At 34.0% G+C, this 23,855-nt stretch overlaps 1 protein-coding gene across 4 annotated transcripts in view; it reads left to right on the forward strand.

Annotated features, from left to right (window-relative positions):
• The window catches only part of LOC128677090 (cell adhesion molecule DSCAML1-like), an 86,100-nt gene that overhangs the window by 16,810 nt on the left and 45,435 nt on the right, over positions 1-23,855 (forward strand). For all 4 annotated transcript variants that reach the window (XM_053757695.1, XM_053757696.2, XM_053757693.1 and 1 more), the window contains exons 3-6: positions 9,409-9,475; positions 14,911-14,960; positions 17,862-17,979; positions 18,381-18,427. In XM_053757695.1, the coding sequence (XP_053613670.1) occupies positions 9,409-9,475; positions 14,911-14,960; positions 17,862-17,979; positions 18,381-18,427 (282 nt within the window). The remainder of the gene's footprint in view (positions 1-9,408; positions 9,476-14,910; positions 14,961-17,861; positions 17,980-18,380; positions 18,428-23,855) is intronic.

A 23,855-nucleotide genomic window follows, 5' to 3' on the forward strand; every position in this document is an offset into this window, starting at 1 on the left:
CAAAGTACGCCATTTTGTCTTAACGACTGGAGGAATTAGGTAAGGATTGAGAAGTCGACTGGTGCAACCCACTCTTATAAAATCATAAATGATGCCTACAGTATCAGCTAAAAAGACGATATAAAAATGATATATTTACAAGCGATTATTTGCAACTGTTGGAATTTTTACATAAGGGCACAGCTCTTCAAACGTTCAGAGCTTTCACGTTTTATTATAAAATAAATGAGTATTATTTTGCGCGGCAGTAACAGTAAGCATTTGAGTGTTATTTATTCATAGGGCTGCGTTTATCGTTCATTACGCTACGTGAGGGGTTTATCTGTTTTGTTATTATTCGTATTTATTTAGTACTCCTGACTTAAACTGAAATTTAGGATTTGTTCCTATAAGATATTTAGTAACTATATACTGTAATAATAAACTGTAATAATAGAGTATATAGATGTCTATTTGCAGATTAATTCGTTTAAGAAATAAAAAGAAAACATTTATTTATCTTTAGGGCACAGAGTAAATATTCAGAGGAATTATAACACACAAATCTCACAGGGTAATTAATCTGTATTGTGAGTGTATAACTGTAACTGTTCCAAAAGACACCTATAATAGAGATTACCACGGACTCCACTCACAATGCAAATTCTATTTGGTTGATAACTGGCTACAATAGAGTAATATATAAAGTGATGTGTTGCAGTGTTAGTGTGATTGTTATGTACGTTAAACTTGTTTGTTTGATAGCACTAATCTTTGGAAGAAATACCAGTCCAAACGGAAAATAAATCTATGATATACCAATGTATAAGGAATCGGGAGCATAGTCGTATAGGACACAGCTCTATTATAGTATTGTAATGTCTGCAGACAATTAAAATAAACATTATATCACTCTGTAACAATTAATATACTGTAAATTTATTTAAACGTAGAGAAGAATAGTTTTAAAGTACTAATCTTACGCGAACAAATATTAGGAAAACGAGTGTATCCAGTTACAGTACCTATCATTGATTTTCAGTATAAGATCTCGAAGTACTTTAGTAGGAGCAGGTCAGGGTGATAAAATAAGATAGCAAGTATTGACAGCTGGGTTTTACTGCTGTTGGATGTTTTACGGTTTATGTAAACAGCCTGGATCGGATGTCATTTCAAATGATCGCTGTATGTATGTAGGCTTGTATGTGTTGGAATATATTACGTAAATCTAAAACATCACACGCTTGCTGTATTCATTTCTTATGAGTCAGTGAATGTGGGGAAAGTGAAAGGCATTAAAATAGGCTAGTAATAAACTCGCTATGAGTTTTTAAATACCTATTATATAATTAAAATTAAAAATATCCGTCAAACATTTATAACTAGCGGCTCGACCCGCTCAGGTAAAAATTATACACCTAAACCTTCCTCAGGAATCACACTATCTATTGGTGAAAAACCACATAAAAATCGGTGCAGCCGTTTTTGACGTTATCACAGACGCGGCAGAGGTTTTTATGTTTTTAATATGTAAGGATGTCTCAAAATAAGTATTCCTTCGATAGAGGTTTACATTATCTCAGCTGGAGGCAAGACAAATAAATGCGATGTTCTTTTTTTCTAACAGCGTAATGTAAACAGATGACCGGGGTTCAAAGCCGCGAGGAGCGGGGGGGGGGCTGAAAACAAAAGATGCTCGTTTCCTCTCCTCTTCCGAGGCAGGGCCGCGGGTACGGTGCGAGAGCCCTACAATGCGCCATTGTTTGTGCCCGGTGACAGGAAAAACTCCGACCTCCGTGTTCTGTGCATTTTTTATTTCTCTCTTTCTTTTTCTCGATGCTTTCTCTCGAAAGCGCCTTTGACTGCGCAAATCAAAGTTGTTTTCAATGCGGTCCCGAGGGATTTGTGGAAGATAGATGGATATTGTTCAGAAAAATATTTGTATTAACTATTATAGTAAAGATAAAAAAAAACCAAAATGGGAAGGTACTTACCGAAAACTCCAGCCCTTATTTAAAAAAATATACTATTTATTTTTATATAAAAATATCTAAGTCATATGGATACTTATATAAATCAAAAATAAACAAATTTTGAAATACATTTTGTAGCAAGTATATACTCTTGTAATTAGCATAGTTTTATATATTGAAAAATAAATAAATATACTTATGTTCGTACAATAAAGTTCTTACAAACAAAAAAAACGTAACTGTAAACAAAACAATTATAGCCACTTATGGTAACAATTTTTTTTATCAACGAAAACACACACTCTTACACTGAGTAATTTCTATTTTAGAGCACAGTAAATATCGAATGTTCTAGAAAGGCAAATGGCGACGAGATAGCTAGTGGCTATCGGTAGGGCTTCAATGTTTCATAAAAGTGTTGCGCGGAGTCCCCAGTGAGCACTGGCCGTTTCCGCCGAGACCGTCCCCCCTCCGACCTCCCTGACCTTTCCGGTCCCACTTCATCCTAGGTACACACTACAGACATTGTCTCCGACTGTTAGTTCTTCTTTATATCCTGCACTCTTTGTAATAAGTTACCGAACTTTGTTGTGACTTTCACAACTCTAATTTTATCGTTCGTAACTGAAATGAAACATCTTTTGAGTGAAAACTGCGAATTAAATGCTTACGCTGTTGAGCTTTTATTGTGTTGGCGTTTGTAGTAAAAGCAGTTTATATAGTTTTTCTCTTTTTTATAAAACAGCGGCCCGTCCCGGGTTTAGTCGGGTAAGACCATAATAAATTATATTATACCTTCCTCAGAAATCTCATTATTCATTGGTGAAAACCATGCTTAAATCCGTCCGGTTGTTTTTGAGTTGAACGAGTTCATACATACAGACAGACGAGAGCGACAGGAGGACTTGTTTTTATAATATGTAAGTATGATTGTTTATCATCTTTTGTCATATTCAGTAATCATAAAACATCTCGCGGAATTTTGCTCTATTGAAAATTTTATTTTATAAATAAAAAAAAAGCCGTACTTAAATGAAAGCAAAAATCTGCACGGATTATTTTTATTATAAAGAATTTTTTTATTTAAGAAATTTAAGCTCTTTCAGTAAAATACATAAATCGGTGTTGAGGTGAAACAGAAAGCCTTTGAGTATAAAATATCACATCATTAAGTATAATTCTGGCTGAAATATAAGCAACGAATATTACATTGCACTAAAACGAGGTACGCAATTTACGAAATTGATTTACAAATACTCAAAATCGAATAGCCATGTGAAGTACCTTATCTAAACATCTCCGATAACGAGTTAAACATTATTGTACCACAAGCATTAACGTTATTACATCGGAGCCAAACAGATCACGTCAGGATCTCAAATAATATAAAATAATTATATCTAAACACAAAGGTATCACGCGCCTCATTCTTCCCTCACGTGTGTTCTCAGCCTTTCAATTCTTATTTACCGGTTTTTCCTTATCAACTCCCGCCATTCGAAACATATTACCGGGATCTTGTTGCTGGAATTCGGGATATTTAATACCCATGCATCCACCCGTCATACGGGAAAAGGACGCATCTGAGATTTTTTCACGCTTGTGTAAGTAGCTCTAAAGTAAGTTAGAGACGTGTCAACAACATGCCCGATCTAATAACCAACAAAGATCTTCAAATACAGGATATTAACTACAAAAATCAGTGATAGAAACGGATTGCTCTAAAACCGACTCCATGTAATCTTGTCTTCTTCCTAGTTCTAGAGTGTAATTCCTATCTGCGTAGACGCGAAGGGGCGACGCGACCCGTGAGTGAGGAACAGGTTTAACGTTAAAAAGTCAGATACGTCTTTTTTAGTGGCAGTTGTGTCAGCGTGTGGCGGCAAGCCCTGATCTCACCAATTTCCTGATTCTGTATTTTGTTCCAACTCGTCTTGTTTAGGCTGAACGGATTAGAGGTTTAGAAATCTTATTACTATAGGCTGGATCAAAGCCGTATTACATATTGAATAAATACTTTGAAGGAATTGACGTGCGTGACGATATACCTACTTACTTATTTTTTTGTTAATACATTTTTATTTCATATTACTACATTTTGTATTTCATATAACTTAAGTAGTGAATATCTCCAAAGTAAATTCTAAGGAGCTACTGCGATAATACACCATAACATGGCAAGCCAACGCGCCGTAGCATATTCTCGCAGTCACAAAAACCTAGAACAATGCATGGTTCTAGGTTTTTGTGACTGTGAGAATTCTGGTAAAAGTACAACAACTTACTTTGCGGCAGTTTCAAACATATTGCAAGAAGCGAGCAACACATTTTGACCGCGTTTCGATTTGTTACTATTGGCAAGCTATTTCTGCATTTCTACTCCCGTGAAAAAAAGAATCTAAGAATGCAAAATGGGAGAAATAAATCCTAATCCTAGTTAATACTGTTCCTAGCTAATGCGAAAGTCTGTCTGTCAATTCCGCGTTCATGGCTAAACCTGGATCGGTATTGATGAAATTTGGTATGCGTGGAGTTAAAGAGCTGTTAGTGTAAAATAACAATATGCTTGTCTGTCTGTTTCTAAGTTTGTTTTGAAACCACGCAATGGACATTTCACTGTTATTTAGACAATTTATACCCGAGGATTTTTTATTATAGGCCTTAGGGCCGCTCGCTAGTATGATAAATGACACATAAATCAGAAAGAGCAATCTCTTTAGTCTATAGCACAAAGCTATATATGAAAATAGTTTAAAGTTCAACATTGCATACAGCCTTTACAAAAAAGCTCTCCGGCGGCCATTGTTTCAGCTGCGAAAGCTCAACAATTGCTTCCACCGTGTAATGGCGCCTATAAAGCTTCCTGCATTCAATTAACTCTCGAAGTTCTTTGAAAGCTTGTATTTTTCAAAAGTTCTGGGATATATATAGTTTAGTTTTAGCTGATTCCTATAGGGTTACGCTACTGTTTGAAATACGAAAAAGTATTTTACTCTACACAAAGTTCAAATTGTTTTTTACATTACTTCTTTGTTTACACATTTAGAGTGAGTTGTATCGTCAAATTTGACGTTGATTTTGACCTGCGCGCCGACGTTTAGACAAAATGGCGTACTTTGCGTTTTTCTACACATATTAAAGTTAACGTCAAAGTTGTTGGTGCAACCCACCTAAGGTGGATTTCATTTCATGGAAAAAAGAAAACTAAAACTGCAAGACGTTTTATAGTTTATTATTATAAAGTAAAATATTTACTATTTAATATTTACTTTAAAATAAAATTTAATAAATCTTGTATTATCGTTGACCAATTTCACATGCGATAAATAAAGTCATGGACTCCATTAGTTTTACAAATAAACAAGTGTTCGCTTGTTGAAAAACGCTTCCTAGAGCGTTAATAGCCAGCTGATCTCCTTAAGTGGTCGGGGCAAAAACTGACTAAAGCCTAATGGAGATATCCTGTTCTCGGATGTTTTCCTTTTTGCCCACGATATTTATCAACTATTCCATTATATCTCTAGGAGTATCGGTATAAACTGATATAAAATACATATATTTGAGACTCTGGCTAAATATTACATGCAGTTGAGAGAACAAAACTATTTGGAATGATAATTGATACAAAAAGTCATACTGTGTTAATGATTCCTAGCATTATTCTAACTTCTAAGTTAGACTTTACTCTCGTGACGAAAGCGATATTTTTTAAGATCATATAAGACCAAGTGACCTTTAGGCTATTTGAATAAAATCTGACACCAGTATCAACAACAACTTACTTAAATAAGAAGGAGCATACTGCTTGAGAAGGCGTAGTTTCTGTGTGAACATTTTGTTTCTATGAATAAATGAATGGGTATATATAATTATTAATGATTAATATAACTATTCATTTATTATCTATATCTGACATTATGGAGTTCGAGACTAAAGTCAGATTAAATTAATATGAAAATTATAATAAGGTTTATAATTACCTAAAGCTTCGTAGTGCTGAGGATTTACGATTTTGATATCTATGGTAGGTATGAACATTTATAATTTAACACTTTCATTCTCCGTGTAAATATATTCAACAAAACCATAATAACTTTACATATCGTTTCTCATTTTACTAAGTTAGAAAAATGCTCATTACGTCGCAACATAAGTTAAGATATGAAACATGTTTAGTGGCCACCGTATGAGCAGACTGTATTTCCTGCGGAAGTATGTAACTCCCCCCTCTCCACTCACAGCCCCCACCACCCCCCCCGATTTCCAATGGATTCCCCCGTTCGTTTTTTCGCCTCTTGTCCTCCCTGACACGGAACACATCATATACTCCTGACACAATTTATTTTGTTAATACTTGGACGCATCATTGGAGAGGAGATTGGTGAATAATTTTCGAACCGTTGGAATATGTACATTTTCGTTATAATGTTATGGGAGGCAATTCAATCAATATTGTTTGAAGTAAAAACATCCTAACTAATGAAATTTTGCATACATGTAGTTTAAAGTATGGAGAAGGATATACAGTACCTTTCATTCCGTGCAATTAACGCAATTTATTAACGTTTTTAGTTAATTACAAATTCCGTGTAATTAACTAAAAACGTTCTATCCCACTTAAAATTTAGGTTATTATGTTGATGGTTAATAACAAACGGACCCTGAGGTCTGACGCTCAATGGCGGCGGAAGATAGATACAATACATTGTACTATCAATAAATATGTTTTTAAGTTTTTTTTAAGAAACATATAAATTGAGAAACTATGGATTTTAGCAACGCAAAGATTTTAAGTAAGACCGGGTCCAATTATGAGCTTGACGTACGTAAACAAGTGATAAAAAAAACTGTAGATTCCCATTGAGCAGCTAGACCGAGCCTTACAGTTATTATATGCATTTGAGTCGACCTGTACACTATAATTGTGGACACGACTCCACAGCACTTGAAAATGTCGGACAAAGAATTCTAATTACACGGTTTGCATACGCGAGCTCGTATGATTAAGAGAATGCTCTCAATCTGTTATGAGAGCTATATCCGCACAGATTCCAGGATGATTTATTTGCGGTACCAACCAATCAAATTGGATATTTTTAGTAAATATTCGAATTTTGAAATCTTTTTCGATACTTAACAAAACACTGATATATATATCAACAACGTATGGATGTACTTATTAGATAATAATACATAGTAACCTATGGTAGTTTAAGCTTATTATAAAGTTCTTTTAATTGTGATTAGTCTACTATTCGTATAAACTGCGTGTATAGGATAAATGTAAGGAGATATGTAGACCACATTAATAAAAACATTTTACATTTGGAACTTTCCCTATCTGGTAAATATTTGTCAAGTGATCATAATACCAGAGTGGTTTAGTACACTTAACTCTAATTGGATATGGATACAGCTAAATTTTTACCCCTGACTGACGCATATTGTATATTATCATATATAGAGAGGTACATTATCATTGAAACTACGATATATCGAGTTCAATATTGTTATCGCTTTTTGGTTTTGGTTAATATACCTATAGTTCAAAGGTTTCGTATGAGATTATTTGTTCTCCGAGTCGTCAATTTGACGGGTACTTTTTCACGTCTCTTATTTTATATACTTTTATTTTATAGGTTACTTTTTAAATCAAGGGAAAGGTCTATAAAATAAATATAGGCGATTATAGAATATGGGCTAGGTAATAATAGGTAATATTTAGAAAATAATCAATATTTCACAATTTTTCATTCATTCATTATTCGAATAAGTCCGGTCCGACTTCTTTTGTCCTACCGATGGGACGACATGAACATTTTTGCCATGTGGCAGCTAAACGTTATCTTAGAGTTACGTGACTATTGGTGCTGCCTAACCCCTGTATTATAGAGACGTATAATACGTATTGAATCAAAACTCAAAAACTTTCAAAACAGCTAGGTATCGTTGATTCCAATAACTTTCTTTTGAAAAGCAACTTTTATAGATTCAATGGAAAGAAACCGGGAGTTGATCGAAGTGCCGAGGATGTTTGTTCCTTCTAGTCTATTCGTGTTCAATAAGCCAGTTACTCTTGACAAGAGTTCTTGATTTACGACAAAAGTATTTTATTCACAGGAAAACATTTACTGCCAATGCAAATGTCAATTTGACGGCTTAAAAACTTTAGACTTGACTTTTTATTTTATTCTTTTTAGTTTCTAGTTTACTACGACGGTAAGGGCGACTTTTCGAATAAGAAAGGCGTATTCATATAACTTATAAAAATCTCCAGTTCACCTATACCTACTATATATCTTTACTTTAGTTGATAGACCTTTCTTTTGATTAACTTTTACAATATGCGCGGGAGCAAAGAAGGGACTATGTCCAATGTCCATGAATGACATTCCGACTCAACGTCACCTGTGAAATATTCTTTTTACTTTGAAGTTGGCATGCAAATTGTTATTGATAAATTATTCTAATAGAGTGAGCGCAAAATGTTACAAAACGAGCCATAAACTTCACATTACTCACACAAAGTATATGAAAAGCAATATCTCGCTAAGCCTTTGCATTTCCGCCGGAAATCGATTTCTGATATTCCTTCCTTCATATTATTATCTATCTATAATGGAGGCCCAGACGCTACGAGAGGAAATGAAAATTATATAAATATCTAACAACATTCTGCTCGTGAAGACTGGATAACGTGTATTATGGCTTATTGACATACTGTGTTGATTTTCTTGTTTTCATGGAATACTTCTTACTTATACATATTAATAAATATTTACAGGTTGTTTACATGCTATGACTCGTAAGAAAAAACTGACCTTATATATATTGTATGTGTACCCAATAGATTTAATACACAACTGCTGTCTACATTCTCAATTCTTCAATTTAAATTTCAATAAGTTTATATAACGTTCATGTTTATTCCAATTTTACATGTGGTTTATACCACAGCTTAGGTATAAGAGAATGCCCGGTATTTATTTTCTGCACCTAACTAAAAACAAAAAATAAAAACAATGTCGCTATTAATTTGAAAACTATCTTCTGCGGAACTAAAACATTACATCTATGTTTAAAATTACATATATTTATTGTATTTCATATTTCTAATGTCATGGTAGTGTAGGATCTTAATTTGATCTAGGGATAACCTTCATTACAAATAATATTTTATATATTATATAATATAATATAATTTGTAATCAAGGTTTAATATAGATTCTAACACGAATAGTCTAAATCACTCGTCACATACTTAAATGGCGACCCTGCCAGGATTGACTATTCAAAATACAAACGTAACACGACATGTAACTACTTGTCTCTTTATGCTGAAAATGCAGGCCTCGATTGACCCAGTCGCTGCAATTTGGACCAGTGACGTAACTGCACACATACGTCTCATGTCGTCAATAATTGGAGCAGTTGTTCATGTGTTTTTTGTTCACAGGGTTGTTACTCGGCCCCCAGCCCGCCTGCTCTGGCGACCCCCCCGCCTCACCACCCCTCGGAAAACGGTTCGTATTTTTCATTGTTGTTCTAAAGCCTTATAGGTTTTGCTTTATTTATGCTCTTTATAACGCGGAGATAAATACCCGCAAGGTGATTTTCTGCATCTGTCATAGCTTAATGGTTTTGTTACATCCGCAGTCGGTCGCATTTATTTAGTTGCTAAGATTCACTAGTTGAGTCCTAAGTTACAAGTACTTTTAGTGCCGTCTATTGCAAGGCTATCTGCATGGACGGTAATAGCTGTGAACTTGCTATGAATGAAGCATAATGTGATGTTGACTCTACATAATAAATTTGAGACTTTCTTTTTCGCCTCTAGATTGACTAAACTTAGATTGAGAACTAGATCCGTTAAACTTTTCATAAATTTATCTGTAAATATTTTATACATCTCCTTCTTAGTGTGCGATATTATTTATACTTACAACCAGTGATAATTGTACTTGACATATTTTAATACGTATTAAACATTTATCTGTAATACCTAAAAATTAAACTTATTGCAATCGACATTATGAAAAACAAATAAAAGCAATTCAGTAAACCGTTTTAATATTATAGAAATAGCGATATTTACATAGTCCATTGCTTTTAAAGGATCCAATCGAATCTCGACCGCAGTGTGTACGACAGTAAGCCTTTAACAAATACATGTTGGATACTCATACACTCTACGTCGGCATTTCGTGAATTAAACTCTTTGTTAAATAATTCGAAACGAAAAATCCTTTTACGCGTTTGTTATTGTGAAATGTACATACGATGGTCAGAAATTAATTGTAAAATACATATTTTCTGTACATTTAAATAGTGGTAATCTGTTTTATCTGAGCTCTTTTTGTTATAAATTAACCGGATGCCCGTTCCGGTTTCGTTTCCCGGTTTGCCCAAGGTAAAACCACAATAAAAATATATCTAAACTTTCCTCAAGAATCACACTATTTATTGATGTAAACTGTTTAAAAATGCGTTCATAAGTTTTTGGGTTTATTTTGGTCGCAGACATATGCGACGGACGAGGGGAGACTTCTCATTATTATATGTTTAAGGATTATTTTACCAAAAGGACCAAAATTCGAAATGATTAGTACTTACAAGTTAGGGTGGTAAAACTTATATTTAAATTAGTAAAAAAGAAAACAATAAAATTGATTATAAAGTTTAATAATAAAATTCTGTATGTAACATTTAACAAACAAACGCGTCTCACTTTACCCAAAAGGCATAGCTATAGGATTGAAAATAACCAGTTAATCATTAATAAATTACAAGAAACTGAACGCGTGTGATGAAGCGATGTGCATGGGCGCATTTTGCAATGTTTACCCGAGAGCCGGTGCGTTTGAGCAGGGTTGTTGAAAATACAAAATGCTGCTGCATCACATGTATTCGCGTGTGGAACAATAATGTACCTATATGCATTTTTTTCGTGTTTACACATTTGACCTCACTTGAATAACGAAAGATCGAGTGTTTAAAATAAAACAACAGCTAATCCGTTATTAGCTAATATCCGATATTTACGTAAATTTGTTATTATGGTAGAATATGTATAATATATAATATGTTTTATACACTGTAAAATTTTATTGCTACTTTTGACTTACCTAATATGTTAGTTTTTCAGATTGTTCAGACTAAAATAAAGTTAAAGAAATCATTATTTCTGTAATATAGGTGTAATTTCCGTAACAAAAAGTATGCTCTAATCCATAATAAAAAGTATCCATAGGTGTAATTTCAAGAAAAATATGTAGGTTAGCTAGATATATAATTCTTTAACAACGCAGCTATTGTCGAGAATGGTATTCGTTTTCCTCTTTTTATCCGACAAGCTATTATTTTCGCATTTCTCAAATTCCGCCACAGCAATGCATAAATAAATATTTATGCACAAGTCGGGTTTTTTGATGAATTGGATAAATCGGGAGGCCATTGTTCCTGCGCGTCCATCTATCATCGGCACGCGTCTGAAAATGTGCGGTGTAAGGTAATGGATTGATGTCAGAAGTGTTACCGCAAACTGGCCGGGACTCGACTCTCGCGAGAATTCTGATATAAATAGTTCCTTGTATGTTAATCCAGTTTTCTCGACCTAGGGACTATAGGGACCACATCGTTTAAAATTTGTTCTCAGCAGTGGTTGTTCCCATATGCCGTTAAAGTGCCAGTGAAGGTGGCTGTAATGAAAAGCTTTGATGGATATGTCATGAAAATCGCGAATCTTTGCACGGTTTCGGGTATGCACAGCCGCTAATGGGAACCTGGAACTCGCGATGATGAAAAAGAGATGCTAATGCTGACATTGTTCGAGTTATATCCGATTTCCGATGAGTAAGCTTACAGAATTAGACAAAAAGATCTAAAAAAAGTGAAATTTGACATCAAAGCACAGTTTGTCAAATTACAATGTACAGCAAATTGGAATTTCCCCAGCATCTTTTTACGTGAGCGCCGTCAGAGGGCGCCGCTATCGCGGACTGTAATTACATGAGGAGAAAAATAAGCGAAAACGACGCGTGAACATCGCGCGCTATTGTTTTTAGTAAAATATTTTTCAATTTCATATTAAAATCACTGTTTTTTATACTGCCATGTTACTATTATTATTATATAAGTATGTAATTGTCTACATAAAGTTAATTGTTATTTAATTTTCGTTCCGGTCTTACCCTCTCATTCATGAAAAGGTTACTTTAAGGCATACTTTTTGTTAAATTATGTTTTATAACGCGTTTTACAATATTTGACATTGTCAGAATGAGACAAAACATACTTTAGCTCAAAGTATACTTTATCTTTTTTAAGAACAATAAGGTTAAAAATAGGTGTTCGTGTGTCACTATTAAAATATATCCACACAATATTATATTCTGTATCTACGTGGTATAATTATTACCTCATTAATAGGTACGTAACCTGATTAAGAAGATTAGGTCCTTAGCAATAAAGTAGGTAGTCATTGGACCGAATATCGTGAAATTATCGTAAAATGAAGTAGGTAAAAGGCAGTAAGTACACACGTAAAATATTAAAGGGCGGGAAGTGCAGTATTCCCGACTCTAGATATTTTCTCAAGAGCGCTGTAAAGTTAGAAACTTTAAGCTTAGCTTTACTCTTCTTGTAAAGTACACAAAAATGCAACAATTCATATTGCTTTACACTGTATCAAAATGATTGACTAATTTTAACTAGTCAAATTTGATACTTTTTTCTTCTAATGTCAAAAGCAAAAACTTATATGGAGCTTAAATATGAATGATGTGTTATGAACGCATGATTTTGGAGTTATGAAAGCATTTCTAAAAAAATAGTAAGTCACGTGATTAATAAAATTGATCAATTAAAGATTATTGTATTTTAGTTATCTAAATAACTATTATGCTTTTTATTCTTACTAGTATTATAAATGCGAAAGTTTGTGATGATGTATGTGTGTATGTATGTTTGTTACTACTAGACGGATTGTTATATATTTGGTACCTACATAGGTAGAATATATAAACTGGAATAACATCTATGCACTAAATTATCTAATAATAGTGAAAACAAAATCCGTTGCATGGTAAATGAAAGCTAAGAAACAAACGCGGAGCGCGTCTTTGTTTTATGTAGTGTAGTGTGATAGTGATACTAATCTGAGTGGCTGATTGATCAATAGCTGTCACTCTCTTGGAAATATAAACTGAGTATTGTTCATAAGGCGGCGCCGGAGTATCGACAGCTGTGATGTATGATGCTTGGCGGGAAACCTAACTCTGACTTGCCAATTTATCACGTACGTAGGTATTGTTTATTTTAAATGACTGTACTTAGTGTCCTCCTTAGAATTCCTATATTCCTCTATATCCAGCACTCGTTTGCAGATCATTCAGCACTCCATATACTTTTACATATATGTACAGCTAATTGACATCTCAGTGAACTGCCAGGCTTAACGCATTGATGTAGTATATGTATAATTTTTTATAAAATTATTATTTGCTAGCTTTAGCCAGCTGCTTCGCTCGCGTTAATTTCTCTGCGACATGATTTCCATACAAATATACAAATTTCTTACAACCCCCAAATTACTATAATGCCCCCCATTATAATAATTTGGGGATTAATTTTTTTAAGTAGCCTATGTTTGAACGGGGTTACTACATGCATCAAAATCGGTCCACCGGTTTAGCCGTGAAAGCGAAACAGACAGACAAACAGCATAGATAGACTTTCGTATTTATAATAAACTGGAAGTTTTGAAGTAAGCCTATTTGAGTTGTATTTCATACATACATCATGTATTTGTAGATATGTATTATTTTGGTTATTTTTTGTATAGCCCGTTTGCTTGTCGATTTCATTTGCACTCACCACAAAAATATTCTTTTCTCTCTGCATATTTGTTGACCGGTACAAAAAGTCTCTTTAAGTACGTCTTTAAGTGAGTTTTAGTAATAAAGTTAAACAAATAGGAAAAATGCCTAGTAATAACTGTAGTAGACAAACACATACTAATGTTTCAAGACCTTTAAAAATATATTTTCCCGAGACATTAACATTATGCGATAAAACAATAACAGAAGTGCCTTAGGAAAAGGTTGCTAGGATTCCGAAAGTGCACTTAGGGGTAACAATGTAACACAACAGGGCTTATTTGTGCGTCCTTATTGCTTTAGTAATAAGGGTTAAAGTTGCTATACATAGTTCGACCGTAGTAACTTGGATCGAGTTCAGCTCAAGAGATGAGGAGTACATGGCATGTCCATTGTACGAGGTGAGAACGTATTGTGTACAGGGTACTTCCTTAATATTGTATAAGACTCTTGTGTCTTCAAAAATCATTTCTTCTTCATTATTTTTAGACGTACACTTTTATACACGATTGCCCGAAAAATGTAGTGTTATGTTTTCAGGTGTTCATGTTTGTATTTATAACATTTAAAACGGACGGATTTTGATGTACTTTGGTATTCGGGTAGGATTTAACCAGGAATAGCAGATATAGTACTTTATATCCCGAAATCATAAGCGAGTGGAGCCCCGGTAAACAGCTGGGCAAGTGGAATCTACTATAATAGAATAGTGGCTTGACTTTTAGACATCTAGGTAGTAAAAAAATGTCAAAGCTGCGTCTCGGGAAATCCTACCAGAAAGTTTCATAACAATTAAGCTTAAAAAGGTTTCAATTCCCTAAGTTAAATAAAGCACAAAAATGGAAGTGTAAATTCCATATGTAAATATAGATTGATCTGTCTGTATAAAACTGTATTGTTTTAATGGCGAGTATCTATCATTTCCATAAAAGATAAACAAGACAGGAAATAAATATAATGCCAAAGGCGAGTTTGATGATAAAAAAAATATCATATACTTATTTGCAGATCTCATTTTACTGCGTGATTGGATTCATGAAGAGCTTTGCGAGGAAATTTATACCTGTTTTTTTTTGCTACAGGTGTAGGTGGGTGGAGGGTGGCACACTTCATCGATGGGGGGACACATATGGTGAGTACCTGTGATTTATACCCACGGCATTATACTGCGTCCTCACTGGGCGACGAAGGGCTGCACGACGCGATGTGAAGCTATGAGCATAGTATAATAAATAGCATTACACAATTTACCTATCGTATATAATGCTCGGCTGTGCTACTATTTTATTTCCGAGCGTCAGTGACAATAATAATGTAGAAGATAAAAGCCATGAATTCTTTGGTTTTGTGGTTATATACATATTATATCATTTTTATTAACTTAAAACATAATACGCATCCACTCCTTGCCCCGTAAGAAATAAGCGCCACCCACATTCAGTGCGTGCTGTACAATTATCGCTCTAACGTGGTGGCGACAACACAGGCTATGTGCCTGTTTACGTACGTTTACGTAGATACAGTTGATATTGAATTGCGCTGCGTCGTTTTCCTTGTTGTCTTTGTAGTTTACCTAGTACGCCGGGTTACCTGGATGTAACCGAGAAATATTGAACAATCAAATATGATATTCACAACTATGTGTGGAAAATAGGCAATAACTTTTGTATAAAGTTTATCATGCTTCTGATATAAGTATTTCCAAACAACAAAAGGGTATTTGACAGGCTTGACATTAACAACGATGAAGGTAAACAAGACCACAGCTTAAACATATTTTTCTGAAACACAATAATCATCTTGTGGAAATCGGATTATTTGATTATTTACAAGAAAATTTAAAATTGAATGGAGTGGTTTGACATAGTCTTCCCCATTTCACACACTAGATGATAAATTATATACTAGAGTGCAGGTTTCCTCACGATGTATTCCTTCACCGGAAGAGGTAGTTTATGAAAACTATTATATACATACTACATAAGTCACATTTGTATACAAACTCACGACCCAGAAGTAGTATTCCACACTGGGACCTTTCGGTTCAGAGGCAGGCGGTTTAGAGGTGTAATGGTTATGATGGCCTTAACTATTATACCAACATTGCTTTAATATATAGAATGTATAATGTAATACGACTTCATTAAATATACTCCATAAATATTTTCTCTTCTCAATGGTATCGACACACGAACCAATACAATTTGATCAAAATATGTTTGAATCGCATTGCGAACCGTATCTCATTAAGTATGTGCGATCGAATAAATTGGAACCGACTATTTGTCGAACACTTGGTGGAGCGGCCCATTCTCATTACAAAATAAAAAGGTTCCGGAAAAGATAATATCTATCCGTGCCCACTAATATTATAAATATTAATGGGATTTTGGTACGATTTAAGAAGTTTCTGAATTGGAGAATAGAGAGAATATTTTTCTCTTTACAAAACAATAAGAAAAAGTTATTTCTATTGGATAGTAACTTTAAAATCACGGCTGATCACTATGTGTAAAATGACTACACTTACTTAAACAAATTTACAGATAATTCGCCACTATTATCTCTGCACAGAGGTTCATGAGTAACTTGACGAAAAAATTAGTACTCATGGACTAAATATAGAGAAGGATCTAGAGTATTCACTTGTGTACAGATGCAATGAAATTAAACTTTCGCATTTCAGTCATCGTGACCTCACACTAAGTATGTATGCCTCACACTAAGTTTTCCCAGCGCTTGCGCCACGCGATCTCAGTCATTAGTTCTTCGACAGACGCATTAAACACAAAGTAAAATGGCCAAAAAACTCGTTACTGTATAATTAATTATGTTTTTATACTTCTGTCTTTTTTCGATTTCACTCCCGTCGATTCAATTCCCTAAAATTTAATTGCAATCGAATAGCTCAGCGTAAAACTCTTGGGATTATTCTTGAAAGCAACCAAAAAAGGTTAAGTGCCTAATTAATTTCGTCTTTTCATCGATATAATCGAAGGCAAAGCCGGATTATTTTGGATATTGAATCTTAATGGCGTTTGCAAGGATCTTAATTGCTATTTTTTATTTTAGTGTTAGGAATGTTTGTTCTATGTATCAATTTATGAAATGCTACTAAAATTTAGTACTTACAATGATTTCAAGTACAAATTTTTTCATTGATCGAGGTTTTATTCGTATTATAAAAAACTATTTTTACAAAATAATCTCAATGAGTAGTATGTTTTTCGATAGACCCTATAATTACTATTACTAAATCAAAATTAAAATATGATATTGATTCAGAAACAATGTAATAGGAATTAATGCATTGATTTGTTTTATCGATAAAAACTATCGACATTTCATACCTATGTAAGTGTTAGGGATGGCGACAGGCGACGTCAATTTGACGAGGGTGCATGTCTATATCGGGTCGCCGACGCGACGTCCCATCCGATAATAGGCCAAAAGTTGCTCGGTTCTGACAGTCGAATTATCGACACCAAGTCAATCCGAGATTCGATTTTATTCGATTTCAACACACGATTTTTATGACATCTACGAAATTATTGCTTTTTCAATATGTAGAAATGTAGAACGTCTCACGATAAAGTAGATAGGTATTGTTTTTTTTTTTTAATATTGGATGAGTGGTAGAATTTAAAAGGAACTTTGTATCTTTTTTACTTTTATTATATTTATAAATAAGGTCGTTCACAATGTCAGAGAATTGTAAAATATATGTTTAATCTATGTAAAATAGATATATTTAAGATCATTATGATAATTCATAAACTGTAACAATGCAAATAAGCTGGATCATTATACGATGATTGATGAGGCCAAAAATGTGTGATTTTATTTTTGTCATATCATTGAAAACATTGTCATTATCACAGTTATTTTTTCACTAGTATTTCTATTAATATAAGGACCTTCGAATAGTCATCAAAACAAAAAATGTCAACTGCGGATATTTAAAAATGTATGTTAAATACCTAACAATTTTACTAGTGTAATAGACGATTTAATAATTGTAATTTTTCTGCAGTTCCGAATCTTCTCAGTCGGCCCGTTTGGACTATGACGCGTCGTGGCAAGACCACCAACGCGTCGTGTCAACATATCAACGGCACGAGGCACAACAAATTGGCGTCAAATATAATAAAGTGAGTACTTATCCATATACATGTTTCCTTATTAATTGAGATAGATATCTATTTTGCGTAGTTTTCTTTTTCTATTATACAAAAGTCACGTCGGTTAAAATATCGATTACACGTAGCTTAAACAATTACTGGCTCTAAGTATATTGCGTCCAAAAATTATAATTTTTTCAAACAAGATTTTTTCCCATTGCAATACCAATTCAAATATTCGTGATTGGTTGATAAACACCCAGGTTATCAGCCAAGAAAACACAGCAACACCATTACGTTTCTGATCATTTATTTCACACTGTATGTCACTTTGTTTCTTATTTACCTTTTATATTAACCATATGGGCTACTGATCATAATGCAGTGTTGTTTCGTGTATCATATTTTTACAAACTTTGTTATATTTACAGCACAAGTTCTCCCGTTAACGTCAGCGAAGACGTATCAGCTGGAGTGGGTGAGTTCACATCTTGATAACTTTGTTTAGACATCTTTTCGCATCGTTATGGCTTTTTATATTATAGGACACCAGACCATCAGAGCGTATGTGGCAACGTTAAAAGCATTGTCGATTGCTTCAATAAGTTAATTATTTGTAATGGAAGAGGAGTATTTGGGAGTCTCGCGTCTCTACTGCTAATGGCTGGCTGCCAGTTCTGATTGTATTTTATCCGATGTATGGAAAAAACCGCCGGAAAAAACATAACAGTAAATGATTTTTAAAATAATTTGACTCTAAAAATGTCTACTAAGAACCGTCGTTAGAATTTCTCTAACTGCCACAGTTGAATAGAGTCTTTCAATATGGCGGCCATACAATACGACAAATTACAGGTCTAATTCGTTCCATTGCCTCCTAATGTAGGTTCATAAAACATCTTGTTTGTGGGATTTAAGTACAATGGACAGACAACCCTGCTCGTGCCCGTCATACAAAATAATGGCTGAATAGAAAGATACTGATTATACGGGCTTGATTAAATCTAGGTTAAGCTGGTGCTCTGGCTAAGCAACAAATACTGATTGAAATGAAGACGCCAGGGGCGAAGGCCCGGGGCGTAGTATATGACAATATATAACAAATAGCTGGAGCCCGATTTTTTTACAAATTTTCTCAAAACTTTTTAGAGTTTGCGTTTACACATCTATCAATTGACCTTTTTAGAATGTGAATTTGCTTAAAATTATAGAACAAATTTGAGAAAATAAATAGGTAATAGGTACTTGGATTGCGTCAGAGTCGATCTAGAAAGTTTTTCACTTATACAATTTAAGCTTTTCCTATGTATACTTTTGAAACTAAGCTGTTTCTTTTCATCCAAAATTCATAAAAGTAGGTTAACGTTTACTACTGTTATAAATTCGAAAAATAGGAGAACGAATTATGTTTACCTATCGATAATGATTCTACATCACTTTTATTGTATGGCCGTGGCATTAGTAGGGAAGATGCCGCAATTTCGCCCTACTTTGTCTCCATTGCTGAATGTCTCGGCCGAACAAATGAGAGAAGAACACAGGAGCTACGTTTTTCATTGTTTGCATTATCATCAGTTATTCCGCGGCCGAAAAACTCGAGTGAAAATAAACGAAAATTTCTCTCCATTATGTTTGAATTGCTTCTGCAGTGGACATTAAAATATAATGAATACATACTTACGTCGAATCGAATGCGATCGCCTGTTTTAATAAAAATATGAAATCGATAAATAGTTTTCAATAATTTCCAATATACAGTTCTTTTAGTGAAAAAATAATAATGATTGTAAAAATATTTCAGTTTAAACAATATTCCGTTAAAGTTATATTAAAATAATATTTATATAAGTATAGATGGGCATGTATATTCGTATACAAATTTGATTTCACCGGATAAATGAGATAAATTTTCATTGAATTATTAACTAACTTTTGCATGTGATGCCGCCCGCGGCTAAAAGTGATCTATGTCCCTTTCCATCTTTCAGAGTAATAGTACATATTTATTAATTTCTCAGTTTTGACAGGAAACAGGACAAATAAAGATACACACTTTCAGAGTTTGAATTAATATTATTATAGTTTTCGAATAAATTGAGAACAAAACGTTGTTATGTTTTAAAGAATATACAGTGTAATAAGCAAAAACGTTCACAAATTTTCTAACTATGCTTAGAAGACTAAAGTGTAACATTCCAGTCTGTCCGTTTATGAGTTTCCTAGTTTTCAAAGGGAGCTATATTGCGCCGGCTTGTAGTATTTGAGGAACAAGACCGTAATTCCCGGAGGTTTTGTCTTGCGGCAACACATCCACAAATGGAAAGACGCCTTTCAAAGCAAACCTTGCATTTTTAAACAATCCGTCGGTCCGGTTGTAAAAACTCGTGTGGGTCTGCCAACTAATGGACTTTTAAAACGTGTTGCTTTTTTATTGGTACATTTACATTTAAACCTGGAATCACAAAGAAGAATTCCAATCACGCAGCTTAGAGCGAACGTTCTAGTGCTGTAGTGACGCTCGAGAATCGATTTTTAATTGATGCTCTATCGATAGTTGGAGCTTAAAAACAGTACTTAATCTTTCAAAACGAGACAGTACCATCGATATTGTTGACGCTGGTGAAGAACAATTTTTGAATATGTCAATACTATTGTTTGTTTTAATCGTAAGAAAATAAATAGCTCCAATTCTATTAATAGTTTATTATTTGCCGGCAACGATACAATCGATAATATTTGCACAATTTTAGTGTTGTCTCGTTCTGAGTTATTGCTATAGCTTTTTAACATAAAAAGTATCGATTGTCCGGCAACGCTAACGTACTACAGCGATTAGTTTTAATTTCTATCCCGAAGGTGAACTATTCTGAAGCCAGCTCGCGTTTTACCTAACTCCAGTCGGATTTATTGCAAATTTGGGATTGTTTTCACATTCTGCTCATTGAGTTTAGTTTCTATTTAGTTTCGGTATCTCCAGCGTTTGAAATCGTAATCATGGCCGAGTATTCCGATCACGCCGAGCAAACAGTGCCCACTATTTATTTTCTGTGCTTCAAACTACATTTCGTTTGGATTAGTTTTTATTTTGATTCCACTTTTTGAAACGATTTACCTACGACGATAGAAGTCTAAGAGCGGGTTGCACCTGTCATCTTTGAAGTTAACTATAACGTGCTCGCCGACATCATTTAAATATATTGGCGTACTTTGCGTTATTCTGCACAGGTCAAAGTTAAGATCAAGGTTGACAAGGTTATTTCTAGAGTAACGAAACGGCCATGCTACACGTTGTAGCACTAGAATGTAGAGTATGTACCAAGGGGATGGGTTAGGTTACGTTGGGTTTTTAAATTTTTTCTGTTGTCTATGTACTAATATTAGCTTCCATACCAAATTTGTAAAAACGAAATGTAGAATGTCGAGTATGTCTGGTAAAGTTACGGAGCATATATCAATATCTTGACTCTACATGAGATCTGACTAGTTTTTCATACATTTTGACTAAAGTGTAGAGTTTTTGAAGCGAATTAGACTCGTCTTGGCAACATTTTTACATGAAAATGTTTTTAGTGGGATCTTTATTTCTCCTTACAAGTTTTGAAAGGTTGTCTTTATTCAAAAAACCTTTTTTGCAAATATTAGTTGAGGCAATCTTCAAGGTAAAGAAATATATATTCACAATTAAAACAAAAGGATTTGTAAGTATTGTACTCGTATCAGTATTCAGCTAATAAAAATATGTTGTATTATTATATACACGTTTAAAACTTTTTGATGTTAAAATATTTGTATTTTATAACTACTAAGCTAATATTGAATAGCTTCTGTGGTTTGTAAAGCCGTTACAAAACGAATATAACGTGAATTATAATCGAAATTGGTTTTGGCATTTTACCTAGAACATAATAAAACTGCAACAAATGCAAACTCTTCGTCAAATTTTCTATTTCAAAACAGTAACCCCAGCGACTACATTGTTCGTTTTAAACAGATACAGTTATAGAGGCGCATATTCACAAACAGACAAAATAGAAATCCCAGAAGAGACCCTTATGTTTACTATTCACTTCATACGAAATGTAAAAATATTCATGAAAATACTTTTCATTAATATGTTGATTGAATTTTCACATATTGGGTTCTTCAAAAATACTTGGGTGGGTTACATCAGTCAAATTTGACGTTAACTTTGACCTGGACAGAAAAAAGGAAAGAACGGCATTGGTTAAAACGTCAGCAGCGCCCAACAAAAGTCAACATCAAAATCGATTGGTGCAACTCTTGAGACAGCCTCTTTTCAATTACATAGACTGTGGCAATCAGTTATAGGTAGATGACAAAATTTTATTTTGATGACTAATTGAAAGCCCTATTATTGATTAGAAAAACCAGTGTTAAAAATGCTGTAACTGCTTTCAAAGATATGAAAAAAATAAAATCACACATTTTTGGACTTACTGTCATTAAGTTCATTTTCGCCTTGAGTGACCAATTCCGCTTATAAACAGCACCATATAAGTGATACACCTAAGCTATTTTTAATTTCCGCAAACGGCCTCGCATTCCGGCAAAGCTTTGAGGGGATGAGACACAGCGATTCATTCCCGCATTTTAAAAGCAAGACAGTAATTTCGCAGCCTTTGTCTTCTCCGTGGACGGCTTACAGCAAAATATGCGCATTCGAAATGGATTTTTATCGTTTTTCAAATGCTAGTAGGCCTTAGCTGCGTAGACTTCCCTTTATAGTTTTAATAGCCCCATTTTCTAGCCAGTTGTCGGGAAAATAATGTGGGTTTAGGATTGTTTTGTGTTCAGCTTTGTGTACTTATCGAAATAGGATTTGTTAGATAAGTTATTGTTTTGCAAACAATTGTAGATGCTAATATGTAATATGAGTAATGCTCTCATTTTAATGCTAATATGAGAACTCTCTGTACTGTCTCGGTTCTCTCATTTTATTGCGATCTGAGGCTTAGGGTGAGTTGCACCAAGTAACTTTGACATTTGGGTTAAAGCCTGCGGCGCGCAGGTTAATGTTAAAGTTGGCTGATGCAACCCAACCTAAGAAAATATAGGAACGATATGCACGATATCAATTAAAAAAGAATTAACACTCTTTTTGGAGTGTGAAGTTGCAAACTTAATTAGCTAAATCATTTAAAATAGATAATGTAAATTGAAACAGTGGCTGTCATTTTTAACAGAAATAAGTAAATTAAATCCTCAGTTACATAGCTCCCGGTGACGTAGTGACAGCGCAAATGAGAATTCACCACGTACACCTGACAGTAATAACGCACGAACGGATGGGACGATTTTATTTACTTTCAGTATATTTCGTTAATCACAGAGGTTTTTCTATTTTTATTTTGTGTAAATGTTTACAATAATTATAGGATCTTATACAATTTATTTAACAGTTATATAAATGAAGAAACAAAAAAGAAAATATATAAAACAGGTAGCAAGCGTAATGTACGTGTGAGCACGCTAAACTCTGTTTTAAAAATATATTTTTTTGTATGATAAATATTAACAAATACGGCTAGTGGTTGTTCCATAACGCCTGTAGGTTGTAGCTTTGGTAAATATTATTTAGACGTGAAAAATTACGTTAGACGGCCTAATATTATATTAAACTTAAAAGATCCTGATCCTGAAAGTATCCTGAAATTTTCATGAAAACGAAACCGAGGGACACGGCTAGATGTCAGGTACATGCCTATAAAATTAACCGAACTACATTATTAGTCAGTCGTGACGACACTATCCATATACTGTTCAGTTTAGAAGCGCGCAATCATTAGCAGCGGTGTGATAAAAATGATTTAAACGCAAAATAACTTTTTTCAAAATAGTTTATTGCATGTGACCTTATTTCTGTGAAGCGCATGACTGGGTCAGTG

The sequence above is a fragment of the Plodia interpunctella genome, chromosome 17, assembly GCF_027563975.2.
Source record: "Plodia interpunctella isolate USDA-ARS_2022_Savannah chromosome 17, ilPloInte3.2, whole genome shotgun sequence".
Taxonomy (NCBI): domain Eukaryota; kingdom Metazoa; phylum Arthropoda; class Insecta; order Lepidoptera; family Pyralidae; genus Plodia; species Plodia interpunctella.